Source organism: Macrosteles quadrilineatus, unplaced genomic scaffold (assembly GCF_028750875.1).
Source record: "Macrosteles quadrilineatus isolate MER2022 unplaced genomic scaffold, UCM_ALF_1.0 Scaffold_1__1_contigs__length_201487025, whole genome shotgun sequence".
NCBI lineage: Eukaryota > Metazoa > Arthropoda > Insecta > Hemiptera > Cicadellidae > Macrosteles > Macrosteles quadrilineatus.
The window spans coordinates 128378603-128402927 of record NW_026542594.1 but is presented as its reverse complement, the minus strand read 5'-3'; the positions used below and the strand labels follow the sequence as shown (position 1 = coordinate 128402927).

The following is a 24325-nucleotide window of genomic DNA, read 5'->3' as shown; positions in this document are numbered from 1 at the left end:
ATTTTAAAATGAAAATTGTTTGGAATTTCCTTTGTCGCCATTATGTGTAGGCCTATAATAACACATAGGTATACTAAATTATTTTGTTATTTGAAGCTCTACAAAATGGTTTCAAAAGAAATCACAAAAAATTATGTTTTTAGGGTTAAAAATGCGAAAAACTTATTTTTACCCCATAAAACAATTACAATTTATACAATTTATTGTCATTTTTACCTCCATTTAATATGTTTTGTTACCTGGAATCATAATATTTGTAGCCTACATTCATTACTTACAGTAATGACTTTAACCTACAAATATTTTTTTCCTTTTTACAAACATGTTTATTTTTCTAAAAATGATCCCAGAACAGAATTAAATGATACTTTTGATTGCATATATTGATTACCTATTATTACTGTATTAGGTATGAATTGTCATTTTCATAGTAGGTTGGTTTATCCGGCCAAATTGTTATCCGGCCAGGGGCTTGGTCCCGTGGTGGCCGGATATGAGGGGTTCTACTGTATGGGAATTTCGCAAAAACTACTTTTTTATAATATGCCAATTTTCAGTGCTTTTTACAATTTTCAACTTTGATTTTCCAGGTGAAATAGGCGTTTCCCCCATAACTACCAGGGGCAAAATTTGATCAAAGTGGGCCAAATAATGAGATTTTCAAAATTAGTTTAGAGATCCTAAACTAAACAAATAACTTACTGGATTCTCTAGTAGACATAAGCTTATACTTAACTATATTCAATATATAGGTCTACTAGCTCTAGATTCTCGACAGTAACTAATTCATCCATCAATTGCCCTCTTATTAACAAGATAACTAAGGCTCAGTACTGATTGCCAATGTCAGTTTATTGTTTCTTATCACTTGTACATCAGCCACAAGTGAAGCAATATTTATTATCACTAGAACTGTATGAACCCTCGTAGATTTGTTAAAATATTTTTATCTGACTTAGCAATCTTAGGATTATAGTTTTTTGTTTTTGTTTTTTTTTAGATAAGGGCATAACTTAAGGTCTAAATTATTTTTTAAATTGTTAATCGCGAACTGCTACCCGGTTGTGAACAATAGTGATATTTTGAAATATAGTTCAGATAGGCCTAAACTAATTCTAAACCATACAAATGAACTATGAATTAGAGATTTCAAAGTACCAAAGAAATTAAGGCTCATATTTGTATATTTAAAAAAAATACCACAGGCAGCCCTAGATTTATAAATTTGAATATCTTTGGCCCAATGGTGTATCCTACTTAAAATTAATACTTACATCAAGAGCTAAAACAGATTAACAAAATCTGTAAGATCCATCTATCTAATTCAAGTCATTGTTGCTTCATTTGGGTTCAATGATTCAATGATTCAATGATTCAATGATTTATTCGGCCATTAAGCAAAGCAATAGGCTAAGTCAATACAATACAATACAAAGTAATTAAATAATAAATAGTCTCTTGATTCACAAATGAATGCATGTTAGATAAATATAATAATAAGGAAACAAATAAAACCATGCAAAACAAAACTGTAGCAAAACCATGCAAAAAAAAAACAGGCAAGAAAATAGCCATGCAAGGCAGTCAGTGCATGAGCATTACCTATAACAAAACTGGTAGTCCTACTTTATAAAATTCAGACAGGTCATAAAAAGGGTTTTCTGTCAACCAGTCCTTCATTACTGCCTTGAACCTTGAAATAGGCAAGTCCCTTATGGCTACTGGTAGGTGGTTGAAAAATCTGTAACCTGAAACAGGGAAGCATTTAATTGTTCTGCTCAGCCTGTGTCTATGTGCAAAAACATTTAAAGAATTTCTTGTGGCATAGTTGTGTACTTGGTTGTTTCTCAAAAGGTGCACTTCATTTGCCTTAATTTCTAAAAGACATTGAAAGATATATACATTATATACAGTCATGATGTGGTTTTGTTGGAACAGAGGACGGCAGTGTTCCAGGTACTGGGCTCCACTCAGCACCCTGACAGCCTCCTTTTGCAACACTAGAATTTTACTTACACCAGAAGAATGGCCCCAGAGCCTGGTTCCGTAAATAATGATGGAGTGGAAAAAAGCAAAATAAGAGGCTTGAATGAATTCCCCAGACAAGTCAGTACTCAGTCTTCTGAGCAGGAATATGACCCTGCTCAGCCTACCGCACACCGACTCTATGTGGTCTCCCCAGGTGAGGTGTGGGTCCAGAGTGAAGCCCAATAACTTCACAGGTCCAGTCTTTTCACATGCCATGTCCAGACTGAAGGTCATTGATTGGGTTTTGGACTCATTCAAAACAAGTTTGTTATCATTGAACCATGAGGTGGCCATGACAAGAAGGCTTTCAACCTTAGATCTAGAAATACTGAGGATGGGATCCTTGGCAAACAGGGTTGTGTCATCAGCATAAAATATGGCTCTACCAGACACATGGTAGTACAAGTCATTAATAGACACAAGGAACAGAAATGGGCCCAAAATGGAGCCTTGAGGAACACCATGATTCACAGACAAAAGAGAGGAGTTTCTACCTCTCCAAGATACTACCTGTTGTCTATTGCTAAGATAGGATCTGAGCACCTTGAGTGCATCGCCGCGTACGCCATATCTTTCCAGCTTCAGGATTAGGATATTGTGTGAAACACAATCAAATGCTCGTGAAAGGTCACAAAGCAAAACTGAGACATTTAATCTATTTTCGAGTGAGTTGAGCACAGTCTGGAGAAGGGAGTCCACTGCCGAGACAGTAGACCTGCCCCTCCTAAAACCAAACTGAGCTGGCACAAGCAGGCGATGGTCCTCAAAGTGCTCGTACAACTGTTCTAGCATAACAGCTTCAAACACTTTGGCAAATATGGGGATAATAGCAATAGGCCTATAACTACTGACATTGTCATGGGCTCCTTTCTTAAACACTGGGACTACCCTGGATATTTTCATTGCATCAGGAAAAATTCCCTCTTTCAGACAAGCATTGATCACATTTGCAAGGTGATTTGCAACATAGTGGACAAAACCTTTTAGTAGATCAGTTGACATATCAAAGTAATCTTTACTTTTAGATTGCTTGAAACTGTGAACAATTTTAATTATGTTAAGGGCAGTAACAGGCTTCCAAGAAAAGTCGAAGGGAACCATAGGAACCTTTTCCAGGTTACATCCAGTACTGTCTACATTGGGGTTAGCCCCTTGTGAAATATTATTTACAGTGCTACAGCTGTTTACAAGTTCCTCCACAGAGTTAAGGAAATATTCATTAAAATCCTCTGCTTTAGCAAATTCACAACTAACAGGAGCTGACTTAGTCCTAGTTCCCTTGATAAAATCCCAAGCTGCTTTACAGGGATTAGGGGCCTGTGAGATAGATGAGGCAAGGTAAGCTTGTTTTGCCTCTTTTACTTTTATTTTATAATCAGTCCTCAAACTCCTTAAATAAGGTATGAGAGCAGGGCTACTTTTTGAAATATCGCTAACTAGGATTACTTGATCTCTCAACTTAGACAACTCTGGATTGTACCAGTTACCAGACTTCTTAATTTTATTGTTTTGAGTAGGCCTACTATCAGTTATCTTTGTTTTGAGGGGGACACAAGAGTCAAAAGCATACTTAATGTTGTCAAAAAAATATGTAAATGACATACAAGCTGGAAGATAGGCCAGAGATTCATTCCATAAATTCTGATATGATTTCAACACATCGTGAAATGCCTTAACATTTGATGGGCTGAGTAACCTAAAGCTAACCTTAAAACTAAGTTTACCAGCTAACAGTTCCTCCCCCTTCAAGTCAAATTTAGGTCCAGTAGACAAACTTAGGATGACATGTTGATGGTCAGCAATCTGGTCTCTGCTAACCCAAGCACGATAGTTCCAGCAGTCAAAGTTGGTTAAGAATGTGTCCAGAGATGCTTTACCTCTTGTTGGCTCAATAATACTACTATAGATATTGAAACTACGTAGTAGGTTTAAAAAATCACGAGCCTCACTTGTAGGCTTTAGTAAATCTATGTTATGGTCAGTTCCAATAACCACAGAGAGACCAAGAGTGGTGAGATAATAAAGACATTGGTTCAGAAGTCTTAAGAAAGTGACAATACTACCACTTGGTGACCTGTACATGGTAACAACAACAAGAGATAGTTCATGTATTGCTACAGCTGCAAATTCACCTTGTACTTCAATAGAAAAGTTACTCAGGTCCAAAGGTATACAGGTTAGTTCATTGCGCACAAACAATGCCACACCACCCCAGGGGCGTGAACGACAAAAGTGGGATACAAGGTTGAGATTTGAAATTTTACTATAATAGTCTATTTCATCGTTTACCATCCAATGCTCTTGAATACATAGAATGTCAATTTTTTTTTCCATGCACAGAATTTCTAAAAGAGGAATTTTGTTTCTCAAGCTTTGGGTATTTACAGTACAAAAGTTTAAGATATTTTCACAAGCAGCACTGGGCTGACAGATCACATCCTTTTCCCTAAAAAAGTACGAGAGGGCACGTAGTCTCGGTTTTGTCTAGGCCTAACCTCAAACTCCTTAACTAAGGTACCTACTGGCCAAAAGGACGAATCGAGAACCCTGGTAATCTCCGCTGGAGATATTCCTACTTTAAAAGAACTGTACGAGTCGTACTTAGTATTTAATTTTACACACTCACCAGCTATTTTACTGTCTTGGAGGTATGAGGTAATTTCATCAGGTTTAGTGTCACTGGCCAATCTAGAAACGAACAGCCAACTTTTCCTCTCAACCGCCCTAACCTTAGATTGGGAATTACTGGAATCGTTTAACTTACTCCCAATAATGATAGACTGCTTTCTATTGCTAGGTCGGGATTGTTTAGCCACTTTGTATTTCCACTCCTGATTACCAGATTTCGCGGTAGCCCTATCTCCAGTACCTTGTGTAGCCTGGGCATAGGACTTGGCCTTCACTGTAGGCCTATCAGATAACTTGGTGTTGTTTAGGTCTAAGTTTATACACTCCTGAGAGGTTAATGGAAAGTCAGTTACTTGTACAGCAAGATCTTCCTCTTTGGTGAAAGACTCAGGTAAAACTAATTGACTAGATATATTAGCTTCTAGGCCAATATTGACACTAGGATCAACCGGCTTTGTATGTGAATCCAATATTAAATCTAGTTTGTTGTTGATACAAGCATTATCAGAAACAACTTTGTTAACAATTTTAAGTAAATTCAAAATACTTAACTTAATTTCTTCGACATCTTCAGCCTTCTCAATGACTTTTTCAAACCTAACCTCACATGCACTACAAGCCCACTTGGACTTCTTACCTAATAAACTCATATAATTGTACTCTTCGCAACTTATTAGCACACATTCAGAATGATACCATTTACGGCAGAAAAATTCACAGAAAACTCCTTTACCATCATCTAAAACAGCATTTTTACAGACTGGACAGATATCTTCGTTCTGCCCACCAGCCATGACAGTTCCACTCTCCTAATTTGTGTTTGTCCTGGTTGTAATGACAAGTTACCTAGTCAGGTTTGTAAACGGGTATAGTTTGCTGCAACTCACTTTAGCTATTGTACCTGAGAAAATTGAAGTCCATAGAACTATTGATACACAAAAAATAGAACATTAAAAAAGAACACAGATGTGTCTTCCTAGTACAGGACTTCTTCCAAGAGTAAATACGTTTGAGAAATGTTAGTCAAAATTCAGTACCGGTACTGTTATAATTCATAGTGTTGCCAACAGTTTTGAATTTTAAGTGTCATTTCTCATCTATCTACTTGCTCAAGAGGTCCTATATGAAGTATATAGCACGAAATATTAGTGTTGTGTTATGTGTGATGTTATATTTTTCTATGTACCCATAAACCTTGTAGATTTTAATTTTTTGGCTTAATGAGTTAAAAAAAAAAAACATTAAGTCTCATGTTTTATTTAAAGTACTTGAATAGTGCTATAATTGTTCGCCAAAACCACTACGTACTGTACTCAATATCGGATAGGCCTACTTTAATAAATAGTAATTTGATGGTTGATATACTATTGTCACTGTGTATTTTGCAGAACAACATGTTGTTGATGGAGGAGGAGGAAGCCACTCTAGAAGATCTTGGAGTGTGTGATGAAGACCAATTGCTGATTGAAATTAGAAACAAAGACCAAACATGGCCTGAGGAGATAGGCTCTCTGTCTATGTCTCCCAATGACAAAGCAAAACAACGTAAGTTGAGAACCAATGTATATGCTTGCTTGTAGAACATCTTTTGCCTACTTCATTTTTAAACTAGTTGTGTAGCCTCCGGATTACTGTATTATACTTAAAATGGTTTACAATACCTGCATATAGTAATCCTTTGTTGCTGATTTAGGCAACTAGTTTCGGTTCTTGTTTTGAACCATCATCAGGCCTCAAAACAATAAATCTCTATTCAGCTATTAGGATACTGGAGGGAAACAATGAATGAATGAACACGCACCAGGGATAAGAAGACAGAGACAATGTCATAGACCACTTGGACTACCAGTCTAGACTTTACCTTAGCCCGGTCACGATCGATTGTCAATGTCCCTTCGTGTTTTTTGTAATGTGTGTCAGTTTTGTGTTATCGTGTTTTTTATATGTTTTATTTATTGAACTCTGTTTGGTAACGACCTTCGAATGAAGTGATTACCTGACACCTTGAGGCCTGATGATGGTTCAAAACAAGAACCGAAACTATTTACCTAAATGAGCAACAAAGGATTACTATATGCAGGTATTGTAAACCATTTGAAGTATCTTTTGCCTAAATTATGTTAGCCCTTTCTTAACAGATTAAGTTTGATTTGTAAATGAAATACTACTGTGATATAGAACCTACAGGAAATTACCACTCTGTTCTGTTACGAGTGCCACTATTTTATATAGTGCCACACAACAAAATCGCATAATTTCGCGATCAGCGCCCCGCTTTCGGTCTGCAGCTTGTTTGTGTTAGAAACGGTCAAGGAGCGACCGAATCGAGAACCCCTCCTCCTTGTTTTAGAAGGTTCTTGAAACAAATTGCAACACCGCCATGACTCTTGTATCTTCCATGTGGATAAGCTCTATATATTAAGTTGTAGTTAACCTTACTTTTTATAACTTTTTTTCATACTTTTTCTTTTGAAATGGCGACCATACAAAGTAGGTATTTTAAGCTAAGTATGAATGGAAATGAGTGTAGGATGAGTGGCGCAATCTTTTAGTCTTGTTAGTAACTAAGGTCGACATATTCCTTAGACTCATCTGTTGATTAATAGCTCATACAGCTAATGACAACTAAGGGACCTACAGTTTATAGTGGAACCCGAACCACATTTTTGCCTGTTGGTATTAACAAATTGGGGAAGCCGGGCTTTCGGCCCATTTTGCAAAAATATAAATTCCAGAATTATGATTACCTTGCTTAACGAGGTAATTCTTCCTAGACATGCAAAAATCACCACGTTGAAACCTTAGGAATAATTCATTCAGAAAATGTCTTAGAGTTAAGATATTTTCAATAAGTAGTTAGGGAACGCAACAGACCAGTTAAATTATCGTCTCAGACAATGTATGGGACCTCTCACTATATTTAACAATTTTGTTTGGAAGGTTAGTTATAAGTTAGTTCAATGTTCTATTTCCAAGTAAATTAAAAATCTCTTTTACTAAAACATTATATAAATCTGGTAGCAATAAGGACCCTTTAATTACAGACCATTATCTATTTTGCCATGCTTATCTAAAATCTATTATCATGCCATGAATTAACCATTAGTGAATTATAAAATCGTCTTTGAGGTGTATCAAATATAGTGTACCTCAAGGTTCGATTCTTGGTCGCATTTGATTTCTTTGTTATATTAAAAGTCTGCCAACAGCATTAACAGATAAAATGGCAAAATTGAGTCTATATGCTGATGATGCAAATTTGTTAGTTTCTGGTAATTTTTTTAATAGTGGGCTTATAGTGTGTTTCAAGAGTGGGTCCAAAACAATTTGTTATCTATAAAAAAAAATACTTAAACTTAAACTTACTTTACTTATACTTACTTAAATTATTACTCAATTTCAGTACAGCACAAAAGAAAAGTCCAGAATTCTGTATGATGTATGTATGTAAATTATCTCCAAATTACTCAGGTAAAGGTGACAACATTTTTGGGTTTATTGCTTGATGAAAATTCATCATGGTGACTCCATACGGATGAATTGTTACATAAAATTTCCTCGGGTTTATTTTCCTTTAGAAATCTGTCAAAATGTTGTACCCTTGAGATATTGTTTAAGCTTTACCATGCACATATCAACTCACATACATTTGGTATGAAGTTATATGGCCCAAATATAAGTTGAGTTGTATGGGATTTACATATTTTTTTTTTGTGGCAGTTGGCATTTTACACTTCTTCCATGGAAATTTGACACCCCTGGATATTTGCCATCCTAGGTCGCAGCCTGATATACTCCTGAGATTTCATTCTATAACATTTTTTAAATGTATATAAAGCTACGCGCGCACTAGGGCAGCACGGCACGGATGACAGCACTGTGAGTCCGACTTCGGCGGTGACCATGAGACCAGCACCTGGTCGGTACGGCAGCTCGGAAATGTCCTAGAGTTCTGTCTCTCAGACTTTTTAACAAACGGCGGAAGCTGCCAAACGTCCGTTGCCGGCCGTCCCGCTGTAGTGGGCGCACTCATATTACATTCAATGTTATTAACTTTTCAAATTTGCCGTGCCAAACATCCGTCCAAGCCGTAGTGCGTGCATAGCTTAAGTTCAAAAACGGGGTTTCAATTTTAAAGCTAATTGTGGTCTATTCTATTTTAAGTTTTATTTATTCTTTGTTTGTTTCAGCTGTGGCCACTGAAAAGGGTGCTACGGGACTGAACAACTTGGGAAATACTTGTTTCATGAACTCTGCACTCCAGTGTGTTAGCAATACTAGAATACTTACCAGATATTTCCTTAACAACTTCCATCTGTATGAACTTAACAGGTAAACCTAGGCATATGTGCCTCAAACAGATTTTTTAAGTCTTTGTATATGTTATTATATGTGCCAATTTGTTGGTGAACAGTAATGTTTTCTTTTAGTTTGAATTTATTCAAATAATTGTTACTACGTTATAGTTTTGTCTAGATATTAGCCTAAATTCTAGTGTTAAGTGCTTAAATAAAAATTTGTTTTGTAGCCTACCATAAGATAACCATCCAATTGTCTATGTATAGATTGTTCTTGGTGTAATATATAAACTTGTCATAAACACATGTTCAAGATGCATACTTGGGAATAACGAATAGAATTTCTTACGAATAGCAATATTCATTAGTTCTTTCTGTTAACTTCTATTTTATTTGTTAGTTTTTTAAAAGTGCTGGAAATAACTTCTACTCAGTTATATTTATAGCTAACGAATAGTTTTGGTCAGGTGAAAGTATCTTAAATACGGGTTATTTATGTTATGTGATCAGTGAGGGTTGCGTGCGGTCGTGAGGGGTCAGCGCCCTTGTTGACAAAAAACGCGGGGGTGGGGAAAGAGAAAGTCAAAGTCCAGTTGCTTTGGTATTCAGTGGGCCCGTGGAAGGGCAGTGACGGCCAATAACAACACCCCAAGCTTGGAGGGGTGGGAAGGGGGAATGTTTGTTTGGTGATTATACACTCAAGTTAATATAAGTGTAAAACATTGTCCTCAGTTGATGTTTATTATCTGACAGTGACAAGTTTTAAGTCAAATATTTTGTTTCTGTTGTAGCAATGTAAAAAGTGAAAATTTTTGATTAAAACAAAAGTAATAGGAGACTGAGCATTGCTCAAGGTGTTTCATTTGTTCAAGAGGTAAAAAAAATAGAACTTATAAGTCTACAAATATTTTCAGTTTTACTTCGATTAATTAAGTTGTAAAGTCAATTTGTTTTCGGTAGACATCCACTCATCCTTAATTTACCTAACAAACTTTTTCATGTGGATGAGCAATTTATAAAATTTCTACAATAAGCTTCTATATAAAACTCATGATATCTGTTATCTACTTATCTGTTGACCGTTGTTATTGCGTTAGCCATTGGGATCACGGAACGTCGCAACGATAACTACGGGATGGTGTAATAACGCACCAATTTGTGCGGCACATCGTCGAAAACTACAAAACGTCCTTGGCCTTTCCTTTAGACTTTAATTCAATATCAGTGTATAATGTTTTGCTGTAAAATTAATGTTTTTAAACAGTCGTAATTATCCTTTGGTTAGTAATACATCATACAATCCAAATGTATTATATAAGCAATGCTCAATAGCATTCAGAGAATTCATAGCATTCCTTTTCCTTTGTACTGTATTTTGTAATTTGCTACTGTACTGTAGATGATTTGTTACAAGCTTATGTTACAATCCATTTGTTTACATTTTCGTAACACTGTCATAGCTACTTGACAGTCCATAAGACAAATATTAAAATAAGTTTTTGACGAAAAATTGAATTTTCCCAGAACAGAGCCTGGTAGGGATATTGTTTTTAGCCTAAAACTAAGATATTTCTAACTATTTGGAGGAAATCGTAGGAACCGTTTTTTAAATCATTGTGCGCAAACTTTACTCATATTATAGTATAGATTAGTTACCATACCAAGATGTGTCATTATTTCATTACATACGAAAGCCTTTCAAACAACTGCCCAACAAACAGCTAGGCCTACTTCTACAAAAACTAACTTTATTTTCTATCAGTTAGTTTTTCAACTAACTAATAACTTCTATCAGTTACTTTTTAAATTAACTAACTAATAACTTCTAACTAGTTAGAATTTTTGACTAACTTTCCCAAATGTGTCAAGATGTAACTGACTTGCTGGTTGAAGTATTCCCAATGTATAAGCCATGTTGTAATCATATGGTTATGTTTTTCTAGGACAAACACTCTGGGGATGAGGGGAAACATGGCGAAGCGCTACGGAGATCTGATTCATGAGATATGGAGTGGGTCTGCCAAAACTGTGGCTCCTCTCAAGCTAAGGGTAAAGTTTCTGTTTCTTTCTAAAATATTACACAAAAACATTACAGAATGGATATTTGACAACTCTAAAACAACACCAGAAACCAATAAAACAATCCAATAACACAACATACCATTAACATCACCCAAACAACACTAGAAACAAAACCACAGACACCTTGAAATTCCAAATAGGTTCCATTTCTTTTGAAGGAAATGGCTGTTTAGCTAGTATACCACATTTTCTACTATCACGTTCTCTTAATTAGTCCTTGATGGCTCCATAAGTGATCAATTAAGAGTTTTTGTACTTTTTTTATTTGTTATATGTAAAATGGAGATGTCCGTTACAATTAGGGGTGTGCGAATAGTGATTTTCAACCTCGAGCCGAGCCGAGCCGAGCTTTTTAAAATATTTTCGAGCTCGAGCTTTTTTGAGCCGAGCTTTTCCTAGCGTCACCTTATAATAATAATAATAATAAATCTTTATTGTCGTTTGGTAATATAAACATTACAATAGACAAGGTCAACATGTTTTGTTACATATTTTAAATAAAATATTAAATATTCTACAGAAAATGTTAAAATAAAGTTAAAAGGATAAAGCATCAGTAATAATAAAAACTTTAAAATTAACAGGGAAAAGACCATAACAAGAACAAAGAATCATCAAGACTGCTTGGCCTCACATTTAAGCGTTAAAAAATCTTCATTCTGCAAAAACTCATCAACTGAATAAAAAGCACGACTTGTAAGCCAATCTGATAATTTTGACCTATACAAATGAATACTTTCCTGATTTCTAAAATATATTGGAAGTTTATTAAATAGTTTTATTTGCAAGTATTTATAACTTTTGATAAATTTTGATAGCCTGGCTTGAGGAATATATAAATCTTTTGATTGTCTGGTGATATACCCATGGATTGAGTTGCAAGGAACAAATTTATTCAGATTCTCTTTAACAGAAACTAAATTGTAAAAAATGAAAATATTAGAGAGTGTTATAATTTTATTTTCAGCAAAAAATGTTTTGCAACTAACCCTATCTGGAATTTCAAACATAATTCTGAATTCTGAACATTATCAAAAAAATAAATTATTAAACATTTTTCTTCAAAAAGTGCATAATAATAATAATGTTCAGTCAATTTTTAAATAAACACAATATTATTTTAATATGTCTAAAAACATTGAGAATTGTCAAGACATCAAATAGTAGATAATCACGATAAGAACTGAACTGAACTAAATTAAGATGCAAGAAATAAAAGGATATGATTGAAGGCCTGACGAGATATGCAGTGCAGACTGAGCCAATCAGATTGTCTTTCATAACAGAACAGCGCTATCTTGAATGACAACAAAACAACTAGCAAGTCGATTAAATATGTATATTGTAACTACTATGAATATTTTATTCCATTTTGTATAAATAAATAAATATAAAAACACGTGATTATTCTTGTTGTTTTCCATGCACAAAATATTTTTGTTTTATGAATCGTATTAATCAAAAAGAACATGATTGGTTTGGATCCAAAAAGGTGAAGAGACAAAGTAAAAAGTAAAATTATATATTAAAAAATATATAATTGACATATAGAGGAAATAGACCAAAACACTAAAATTAATAGAATAACACACAAAGTAAACAAGAAATGAAATAATGAACACGATGATTTAACACTATCACTAAATTCTGTTATCTAGAAGGGTCGGTGAACTAATCAATAAATAGCCAAAACCAGTTTCCTCCCCCATTTCTCTCTCAGTCTCACCACCACCCCTCCCCCCCTGAGCCGGGAGGCCCAGCACTTTGTCCTTGAAACACCCTAGCCTCTGAAACAATAAACCCTTACACCCGCGTTGCTGTTTTGACAACAGGGTTATGAATGCATTCACTATTTTTCATTTTCCAGGATTAACTCTCAATTATTATTATTTGCAAGTTACAAATAGGAAACTACATCACATTATGGTATTCAATGACCCATGTATTATCAAAAATTAATAATCCATTACTTATTTTGATAATAAAAAGCATTCATTACAGCACGCACCACTTATTGATATTTAAATAATCATCAAAGTAACTGTTACTTTATACAAAATAAAATAGGTACAAAATTGTGTGGCCAGTCAAACTTTATAAACAAACATTTGATTCTATAAAATACAGATGGTAAATAGGGGTTGGTAAAGGAAATAAAATACAAAACAGACAATTAATTATTTTGATAAACATTAGAAAGGTTATGGGATTGATTGAACTAAAATAACCGCAGGGAAACTTATAAGTAGAAAAGTCGTCAACCACAATCTGTTTAATCAGTACATTGTTAGAGAGAGCAGAGAGAGAAAGAGAGATAGCAGATAGGGGCGTTTGATAAGGAATCTGAAAAAGTAAACAAACAAGGAACAACGACACGACACGACGATTGATACTTGTTTACAGCCTTATTGTGTCGCCCACTACATTTGCACACGTGACCACTTTTTGTTTTTTCCTTATCTTTCATCCGTCCCAAAATAGAATTCCTGAAATTGTTTGTTGGTATAATCTCCCCTCCCACACAAGGCGCAGTGCTCAGTGCGCACTGTAGGTTGTCACGGCAACCGTGTGTCGTCATAGCGACGAGCCAATCACGCACTCGCACTGCGTTGTATATTACGATACGAATAGCTGTGTTAGAAAGACAAGCGATAGGTGGTAGTTTGTCTCTTTACTATCTCCTCAAAATTACGATCGATAATCATTGCGTCTTGACTGAGCTGAGGTTCGTGCTTATCAAACCTCGAATGATTGAACAACGTAGAATTGTGATAACATTGTTTCCAATTACGACCCAAATTAAGTGTTTTTTTTAGTTTTGACTTGGTATTAAAAGCTCGGCTCGAACTTCGAGCTTTTTCAAAATGCCTCGAGCCGAGCCGAATAATGAAAAGCTCGACCAAAAAGCTCGAAGGTTCGAGTACTCGCACACCCCTAGTTACAATAAATAAATAAATTATCTATTTGGCCTGTGGTGCATAGTTATAATAACTACCCTCTAGAAGACGTTAAATAAATAATAAATATTATGTATATTCATATTGTTTCTTTATTTCTATTTCATTTGCCTATTGTTATTATAGACATTGTTAGACTAGGTTTCTGCAATTATACAAAGATGGTACAGTAGACCCCCTCTTAACCGACCCTAATGGGACTGGACCTAGGTCGGATAACTCAAAAGGTTGGTTAAAACGGACAATCTCTAAAATCATAACATGAAGTGCTATTCATTTGGAATTATATAATCATTACTTTGAAGTCTTACTTGCATTTATAATGGTTTAAATACCTGCATTCAGTAATCCAATATGCTGCTTGTGGCAACTATAGTTTCGGTTCACAGGGAACCATCTTCAGGCCGTACAAGGCGTCGTTATTCACTTCCATATGTGAAGGTCGTCATTTAATAAATAAGTACATAGAACACGAACACACGAAAACGCACATTGACACGAACATTTAACATTAAAAATACCGAGTACTCGGGAACACGAGACAGGTGACGCGACCGGGTGGAAGTTGTAGCTCGAACTGGTGGTCAGTGGTCTAACGGTATGACGTCAGCCATTGTCTCCTTATCACTGCCGGCTCGCATTCATTCCTTCTCTCCTCCTTACTTGCATTATTTATAAAATAAACTACTCTTATCTCCTTTTTCGTATTGATAGAAAAGTCACAAATAAACACAAAACGCCTACTTTCAGTGGAATACAATATATTATAATACTAGGCAAGAGTCAATAAAACTCCTATTTTAATAACTTTAGTACTGTAATAAAATTAATTGATGCTTTCCAAATCCATCGAAATACAGTACAGAACCTTTTGTCAAAATTAAAGAAAGATACAAGCAACCATTTTAGTACAAGACAGGATGTTTATTTATAGCCACTCACTGGAGGCTCCAGGCACAAAAGCTATCTTGACCTTGGAGTTGTTAACCCCCCTTCCCTGCCCTCCCTACAAGTTGCATTGTTTGTTTACTCTAGCGATAAGATAATCAGTTCTCAGAATCGTAACACACTTTATGATGTTATAAATTTGCCGCACTGATAACAAATCAGATCAGATGTGCTCTAGCTACGAAGGATGTTGACAAACTGACAATAGGCTATGCTATATTTTTTGTGATCAATGCAAAACAACTTATTCTTAGTTATATCCTATGGAGATAAGCGTATGGTTCAGTTCTCATCGCCCAACGTGGGAGCGGAAATGCCGAGATTCCTAGAAAGCGGCGGTTAAACCGAACTGCTCTCAAAGCAAGGTGGGTTAAAACAAACTCTATTATTTTACGATCGAAGGCGGATAATCCGATTATCGGTTAATACGAGGTCGGTTAAGAGGTGGTCTACACTGTAGTACAAGTCACATGGACAAAGGTGACTGTGCTATGCTAGTCATGCAGCGAACCCCAAAAAAACCATGCCTAGTTACTAATCAGCCTTAGATACTTCAACAACCTTGTATGGTATTTTTACTTTTTTTGTTTTTATTTAGTGGACAATCGGCAAGTACGCCCCTCGCTTCAATGGTTCGCAGCAGCATGATGCACAGGAACTGCTTGCGTTTTTGCTGGACGGTCTTCATGAAGACCTTAATCGAGTACATGATAAACCTTACGTAGAACTGAATGACAGCGATGGTCGCTGTGATGTCAATGTAGCTCAAGAGGTAACTTTTTATTTTCTCTGTTCAGTGATTTTTTTCTGTGAAAGTGTTGTTACTGGCTGTGAAAGCCAAAAGATCTCAATAAAGTTGAGTGAAAGGTTAATATACTTCAGTGAAGCAAAATGAAATTATTTTAAAGGAGTGTAATTTTTATATTAATCTTTGGAGTTTTTAAAAGCTTGAATTTGGATTGACTTTAATACTTTCTAAAATAGACTGTACACAAATCATCAGATAAACTGTAGGAGCTTTTACTCCTACTTGATTCTATACAGAAATACTACAGCTTTGAATTAACTTTCATAGAACCTCTTTATGTTGTCTATTCAAAATAATCTTATAAAACTTATATGAAAATTTGGTTGTTCTGTATTCTTTAGCTTCAAACTATACTGCACTGTTAATCAATAGTTTTCACTAAAATTACAGTCCATGTCCATCGCATAATGGACTAAACCTCAGATAACCTATCTGAGCTTAAAAATTCAAATAACAGTGTTTTATTCATTTATCATTGTTTCAGGCATGGGAGAACCACATACTAAGAAATAAATCTATCATTGTTGATCTTTTCCACGGCCAGTTGAAGTCTAAGGTTCGATGCAAGGAATGTGGTCATGAGTCTGTAAGATTTGACCCATTTAACTATCTTTCTCTGCCTTTACCCATGGAATCCTACATACATATGCAAGTGACAGGTTAGTTAATTTTAACACCAAGGTATTACTAACAAATTTGAAATGATTGAAAACTCTTAATTCCCAAAAGTTTAATCAGATAAGTTTTGCCATAAAGGGCTTGAAGTCACATTTTGTATTACAACTGTACCCTTAAAACAAAGTTAATTTAATGGTTAATTAAATCTCTGCTATTTTTTACGGAAAAGTAGAAGATGTGTGGGTTGGTTTGGCTTTGGCATAACGACCTTGTGGCTTGATTTTAAAATGGTAAACTATTTCTAAAATAAAAAGTGACAAATGACAAAACAGGGTGTTCACATTCTGGAAAGTCAGGGATAGTCATGGAAAAAAATCTGGTCATTGAAAGTCATGGAAATTCCTAATGATAAATGGATTTGAGGGAACCTTTCAATGCTCTAGTCGGCCGTAACCTAGACTATTGTAGCATTTTTCACAAATGTACGACAATTCAATTTATTACAGTTGTATTAGTTTATGAGTTTTGAGTTTGTATTATTTTTTTTCAAAAAGAGGTTGGCTCTTAAAAGAAAAAGAGGTTGGAGGAGGTGCATGTTATTTTGTTGTTGTTCCTATTGTACTCCATTGTTATCTGTTAATACATATTTCAGTATTTTCTATGAAATAACTTGTCTAGGCAGTATTATTTGTGTGTGTGTGTGTGTGTGTGTGTGTGTGTGTGTTATATTATAATTCTCATGTAAAGTTTGTGATTCATGAAAATCAATGGTAAATGGTCATGGATAGTCATGGAAAGTTATGGAAATTAAAGACAAATTTGTTGTCGGCACCCTGCAAAATCTCTTACGATGTGAGAGGTTCACTGTGAATATTCAACGGATGGACTTTAATACTTTAATACTTTTCATTGCAATGGCGACCATACAAAGTAGGTATTTTAGGCCAAGTATGAATGGAGATGAGTGTATGATGAGTGGCGCGATCTTGTAGTCTTGTTAGTGACTAAGGCCGACATATTCATAAGGACAAAACAGTACAAAGCAAGTTTTGGAAATGGGGGGTAAAATACTAGCGACCAGCCAAATTTAAAATACAATCATTAAGGATAGTGAATGAACAGAGGAGAAGACGTTTTTCTTTTAAACCCTAGTCGTCATAGATTATTTTTTGGACAAATTCAAGTAATCTAATCTATTTGAATTACACTATTTGGACACTGATTAGAGATGGTAATTCTTAGGACCTAGAGAAAAGAAGTCCTGCATTGTTCCCTCAAATAAATACCATAGGTAAACTTGAATGAATTCTTTATGTCTGTTTCCAGTGATCAGATTAGATGGATCAATCCCGACAAAGTATGGACTACGTCTAAATCAAGATGACAAGTATGCCGCTCTCAAACAACAGCTGGCTAGTTTGTGTAACATTCAGCCTTTCTTCATCAAACTGGCTGAGCTGAGTAACTCACAAATTAAGGTGATTGGCAATTTTTTAATTGAACTCAATTAGATTATAGAAATATTTTTAAATATTTATAAATAACTAAATAGCTGTAACAGGGTTGTCAGCGACCGGGAATTCCGGGAAAATCGAAAATTATGTGTGAATTTTAACATGCTTGGTATTATTCAGTGATTTTCCGTGAATTTCAACTATATTATCAGTATGTTCGTTTATTTACAAGGAATTTTATAGTTCTAACAATTTTGGGCCAATTTATCCGAAAAATTTTACAGTGAATGTATATTTATGGAAGATTCAGATTAGAAATTAACCAGATTCGAGAATCAAATCTCGGGTCCGCCGACAGAATACGCCGACTCGCCACCAGCTCTATAATAATGTGAAGCGTGTAGCAGGGTAGCAGCAGTGTCGATATACATACACATAGCTGGAACAAAGCGAAACTCGCGTCTCAAAACTCAAGGTTATGGCTTGAATTACGTCCTAGTTGAATATTATTTGTATTTTAATTAGGGATAGGCCGATAAGAGAATTTCTCGGTTCTATACCAGTTCTGAAATATTACTCACGATTCTTGATACCGATTCCATGTAAAAACTCATATTTTTAAGGAAGTTGCCATGGTCAATGTTTTATTGTTCATATCATCCATGTTTGAATTCTGAATCAGACAACCAACGTAGTTCATGCCGGCTCAAAATTATCGTGCGATCTCAGTTATTTATCGTATCCAAGTCTGATAAGTAAACGGAATCAGGGAACCGCTCTTGCTTTTTACGAAACGAAATAGTCGTAGACTGAAAACATCCAAATAGAGGTAGCACAGCAACTCTGCTAGAAAATTGAGACGCTGTAAAATGTTGTTTTGTTGGTACCACTAGAAGAATCAACCTGCTCATTTTATATTGGCAATTCCACAATCCCCTAGTTTCAAAGTACTATTCCCCTAGTGCATATGGTGGCCAACACGTCTCTCAATTCTAGCATTCAGTGATACCAAAGAGAGTTTTATTGTTTGTGGTGATACCTTCAGTTGCGTTGTAGCTCTAGTTCAATGGGCAACTATTGCCGCCATTGCAGGTATCGACTTAACCTTGACCGCAATGTATTTGTCTGCGTTCGCGTTGTGCGTTCGTGTAGCAAACAATGTCGGAACTGTACTGTAGAGTGTAGCCACTAGACAGACGACACGACAATTTACGTGATGACAATACGATTCCCAATCGACGCTCGACTGTGGATTGAATTGATGTTTTAGCTTTGACTTTAACTGAAGTTAATTTTGGAAAATACATAAGTTTTAATTGTAATAATTATTGGTTTTTTACCGGTTTACAGTTAGTCATAAGTAACTATTGGCAAATATAACGCGAAAATCGTTTATTTTGCAAAATTTTAAACTCATTAATGCTAATTTTTAACCTTAATTTGCAGTGTTTGTCGAATGTCGAGTGAATATTAAGAGTTAATTTTCCTCAAGGGCTGTAATAAATGTATTTGGGTTTTTAATTATTTACCAATATCCGTTATTTTAATTTGTTTTACAACTTTTATTGGGCTTTTCTTATAAGTAGCCTATATTAGTCGCCGGGAATTTTGTACTTTTTACTTTGTACCTGATGATGACCTCTTAGTAGGTCGAAACTAGTTGTGAAATAATCCACAATTGGATTGCCAGAATCAGGTATTCAAACTACTATTATTAGTTATTCTACGCAATCCGGATTCTATTCATACTACAAATAAGTTGAAAATTGTTTGACAGATTATAGACTGAGATACAAAAATAATGTTAATAGAAAGAATGTTAGTAAGGTAGTAGAAGAGTGAAGATTCATTGTATATGTTCTATTACCCGTTTTAAATATATCTACAACAAAAATTATTTTGAAAACATTAGACATTTTGTTGGATATAACATTTTCTTTATTAGATAGGGATTTGCTGTTGCCTAATATGCTATTGTTTTCAAATGTAGAAAGCTGGCAATAACTGGCAGTAACTTTTCTGATGTTCATTAGTAAAATATCCTGTAGTTTCAAACATATAAGACTTTACTTTGGTTTGATCTCTGTGTGTGAATAGGTGGAAGTATTATTCTTATATTTATGTATCAAGAGTATCAAGTGTATCTTGAGACTACGTCATCAAGATGGCGGATAGCTAAAATAATCTTTAGAAGTGCTCTCCTTTATCTTTAAAAATCAGTTATTTTTAGCCTATAAAATCTATTTTTAATCAGTTAAAGTGAATTATTAACATACCTCTTTTCGTTCAGAAAAACATAGAGTGAAATAGTTGGTGATAGTAAAAATCCAGGACGTTATCTGTCCAGCACAGTTGGAATGTGAAGATAACTGATTGCACAAATTTCCTGATAAGACCTGGTTGCGCAAATCTCCTGATAAGACTGGACAAGGTCAGGCTCACTATGTAACCCAGGTGGACTTGTGTCGTCTGTTTGTTTACATTGTTTTCTGGACTTTTATTAATTTAACCCATTATTATTATTATTTATTTATTTTTTTAAATGGTAGTATAATTCTATATTCTAACTTGCTGAACATTTTTACTATTATTTAATTGACAAGTGCTTAAACACATTTTCTTTGTAAAAAAGAAATAATAATACTAAATAAATTGTATTGCTCTTTAGTAAAATTAAAATGAGCAAAAGTAATTTAAAACCTATTAAATATCCGTGTGGTGTATGTCAGAAAAATGCCAGCTCTGGAGCTATTTTGTGTAATGGGATTTGTAAGAAATGGTTCCATCTAAAATGTGTAAATCTGACTTATATTGAAACAAAAAAATTCTCATCAACCTGTAAAAAGTCATGGCAGTGTCCTACATGCTCAGGCATTAACTCTGGCGAGGAAGATATCTTGAATTTAAGCCATATTTCTGCTGCTTCGGTGGAGAAAAATGATTTTGAAGATTCCCTTACTTTAGCCACCGAAATTGGTAGTGCAATGTTGCGTGAAAATGAAGAGTTAAAACAAGCCTTGCATGAGACAAAAAATACTAAATCTTGCCGTGAACTGGAACTAGAGGATATAATAATAGGGAAAGACAATGAAATAAAAAATCTGATTAAAACCCATCTAGAAAAAGAAGATGATTTAATTTCTAAAATTTCACACTTAGAAAACCAGATAAAGAAGTTACAAAATGTTAATAAAGAACTAACGACTGAAGCTGCTATCGAAGAGGACACTTTGAGAAAAATGTCTACTGAAGCTATTTGTAACAGATGTGAAGTACTCAAGCAAGAAACCAAAAATATGATTGACTCCATAAAATCTTTAGAGGCTGTAATTAGTGTGCTACAATGTGACAATGCTGAATTAAGGAAATCAAAATTAGAATCACAGGAAAGTAATCAGTATAACTCAAAATGTCTAAATTGTTTTCCAAATTTGAATAAAAGAAATTCTCAACCTTATTGTGATCAGTGGCAATTGCCTAAAAATCCCCTAAAAATACCAGAGAACAATGAGGTCCCTACTATTGAATGTAACAACAAGTTTTTGGTTCTTTCTGAAGCAGATGCCACAGGTGAAAAAGTAACCCACAATAACCCATCGGGTGAAACTGTGACCCAAACAAACAAAAAGATTATGCCTGTAAAAAGAAAAAGAAATCCATGTTTGACAAAATTACAAAAATCTAATAAGCTACTAATTTTGGCTGACAGTCATGGCCGAGGACTTAGTAACCTCTTATCGCAGAATACCAATCTTAATGTAACGGCCGTTGTAAAACCTGGGGCATTGTTGACTGATGTTATTCGAGATATCTCTGAAATTTCAAAAGACTTTGACCAGAATGATTTCATTTTGATCATGGGTGGAACCAACAATGTTGACCACAAAGGCGCAAAGAATGTCATGAAAGACTTTCACACTTTACTGAATAGTTCTATAAAGGCTAATTTAATAGTTGCTTCTCTTCCTATGCGCCATGACTTACCTAGACTAGACAGTAAAATCACTCAAATTAATTATGAGCTTACGGAAAAAGTGAAGAACTTAACAGCAAACACCAGACTTCTAGAACTACATCTTTTGCCCCGTGACCTATATACAAACCACGGACTTCACTTTAACAAGAAAGGAAAAAGGAAAATTGCTGAGGAAATTAAAAGACTACTCCAGGATTGCTGTTTAAGTTCGTCGTCTTACAGTAAACTTAACATCAAAATGCCTACTGAAGATGCACCGATCACTGTGATGGAGGCGGACATGAACACCGTAATTCACAAGTTAAGGGGTCTAAAACATACAGCTTTTGCCCACTGCATATCTGCCGACATTGACAGTGACAGGCACATGAGCGCAGGTGTGGCAACTGCATTCAAGAAACACTTCAACAAACCTTTGATGACAGATTTTGTTAATAAAACTCTGACTTACCAAAAATTCCACAATGCAGTTGTTTATGGGCTAGTAACTAAGCCTAAGTTTAACACAAAACCCAACATTGAAGACTACAATGAATCTTTCGAAAGCTTCATACAGAACACATCACTAGAAGGGCATCAACTAATTGTTTGTTCCCCAATGGGTTGTGTCAGAGACAATATCCCCATAGAACATTTTGTTATAAAAATATGTGAGCTCCACCAAAAAACAAAAGCCAAAGTCATGATTGTAGTAAGCAACGAATCTTCTACCAGAATTCTAAGATGTGGTCTTTCTTATGTCGAGTTTGTTGAAAGAATTAGACAACACCTAGGGAACCTGATGAAGACCTTTTATGACGCTGATAGAAGACCGGCAACAGCATCAACTTTGGAGAAAATCACAAGTGACAGTGGGGATGCACCTGTTTCTGACACAAGATCACTCAATGTAAATAGTAATGTAAATAGTAGTTGTAGTGAAAATGTATCCCAACTTGACTCCAATCCCATCCTGTCCCCTCTCACTTTAAACTGTCAACACCCACTCATCGACCTAACAACCTAGATAAGTTAGAAAATAAGAATTTTCAGAGTATTATGCTCTTAAACATTCAAGGCGGGATTCCAAACAAGCTCAATAATCTTAATGTTATTTTACAGAACACTAATATAAATGTTATATGTCTCGTAGAACATTGGCTAAGACCTGATCAAATAGCTGTTCTTAATGCTTTAAATTCTTTTAGCTTAGCTGCTTTTTACTGTAGAAAAGAAGGTATACATGGTGGATCCTGTATTTTAGTTAGGTCTGATGTAGTAGTCAAGGAGAGAAATGATTTAAATGTATATTTTGTAGATAATGTATTTGAGGGATGTTGTATTGAGATACCAAGTTCAAAATCAGTCATCATTTCAATATACCGTGTACCAGATGCTAGTAATTTTAAATTATTTTTAAAAAAGTTAGAACAGTTTTTTGTTTTATTAAAAAAGGAAACCAAAAGCAAATTTGTTTATATAGCAGGTGATTTCAACGTTGATGTTCTGAATGATTGTAAAAACAAGCAAGATAAAAACTCTTTTTTAAATGTTATAATAAGTCATGGTTATATGTACTACTCAGATGAACCAACCAGAATTAATCAAAAATCTCAAACGTGTATAGACAACATACTTTTTAATAGAGGAAGAGACCTTTCAAAGTATTGCAATATAGAATTAGGATTATCAGACCATAGAGCCTTGTTTATCTTAACTGATTGTGGGTTAAAAACTGAGCTAAACACTAGCAATAGTTTAAAAAAACGTATATTTAATAAAAGAAACACGCTAAGGTTTTTAGAAGTGCTTAATGAATCCTCATGGAATGTCACTGTACTTAATGATGCCCAAAAAAATTTTGATAATTTCTTACAAAAATTTAAGTTAGATTTTCAACATTGCTTCCCTTTACAAAGCATTAAAGCAAATTGTAAAAATAATGTAAAATCAAAAAAGTGGATCACCCAAGGTATTATGGTGTCAAGTGCTAGAAAAAGAGAATTATGCAGGCTAGCTAAACATTCGAATGACCAGCATTTTATTCAATATGTTAAGAGGTATAAAAAGGTGTTCAAATCTGTTTGTAACTCAGCCAAGAAACTATCTCACAGTAATTACATTAAGAACTCTGTAGATAAAAGTAAAGCTGTATGGGCAGTTGTTAACTCAGAGCTAGGTGTCCTTAAAAAGAAATCTAGTTTCAGTAATATTGAAGACAATAATTGCATAATTGGTAATGGCACAGAAATAGCTGAACACTTTAATAATAAATTTGCCAACATTGCGAAATTTAACTCTGCTCTCTTCAATGAATTAGATGCCCACAAATTTCTTAGCGATACTAATCTCAATAATCATTACATACCTCATTTCAACTTTCAGCCTGTTTCCAGAGAGAATGTTGCAAAAGTAATTTTTACTCTTAAAAACAAAATGTCAGCTGGTTGGGACGAAATTCCTGTTAAACTGATAAAGCAAACTGCCAACATTGTTTCTGGACCTTTAAGTCAGATAATAAACCAGTCTTTTGAAAGTGGAATTTTTCC

The 24325-nt window shown here is 34.8% G+C and overlaps 1 protein-coding gene across 1 annotated transcript in view; it reads left to right on the top strand.

Annotated features, from left to right (window-relative positions):
- LOC128984682 (ubiquitin carboxyl-terminal hydrolase 32-like) overlaps positions 1–24325 on the top strand; it is a 101059-nt gene that overhangs the window by 43894 nt on the left and 32840 nt on the right. Inside the window, exons 16-21 of the mRNA XM_054404024.1 lie at positions 6045–6201; positions 8847–8988; positions 10898–11003; positions 15540–15713; positions 16234–16408; positions 17694–17845. Coding sequence (XP_054259999.1) covers positions 6045–6201; positions 8847–8988; positions 10898–11003; positions 15540–15713; positions 16234–16408; positions 17694–17845 — 906 coding nt within the window. The remainder of the gene's footprint in view (positions 1–6044; positions 6202–8846; positions 8989–10897; positions 11004–15539; positions 15714–16233; positions 16409–17693; positions 17846–24325) is intronic.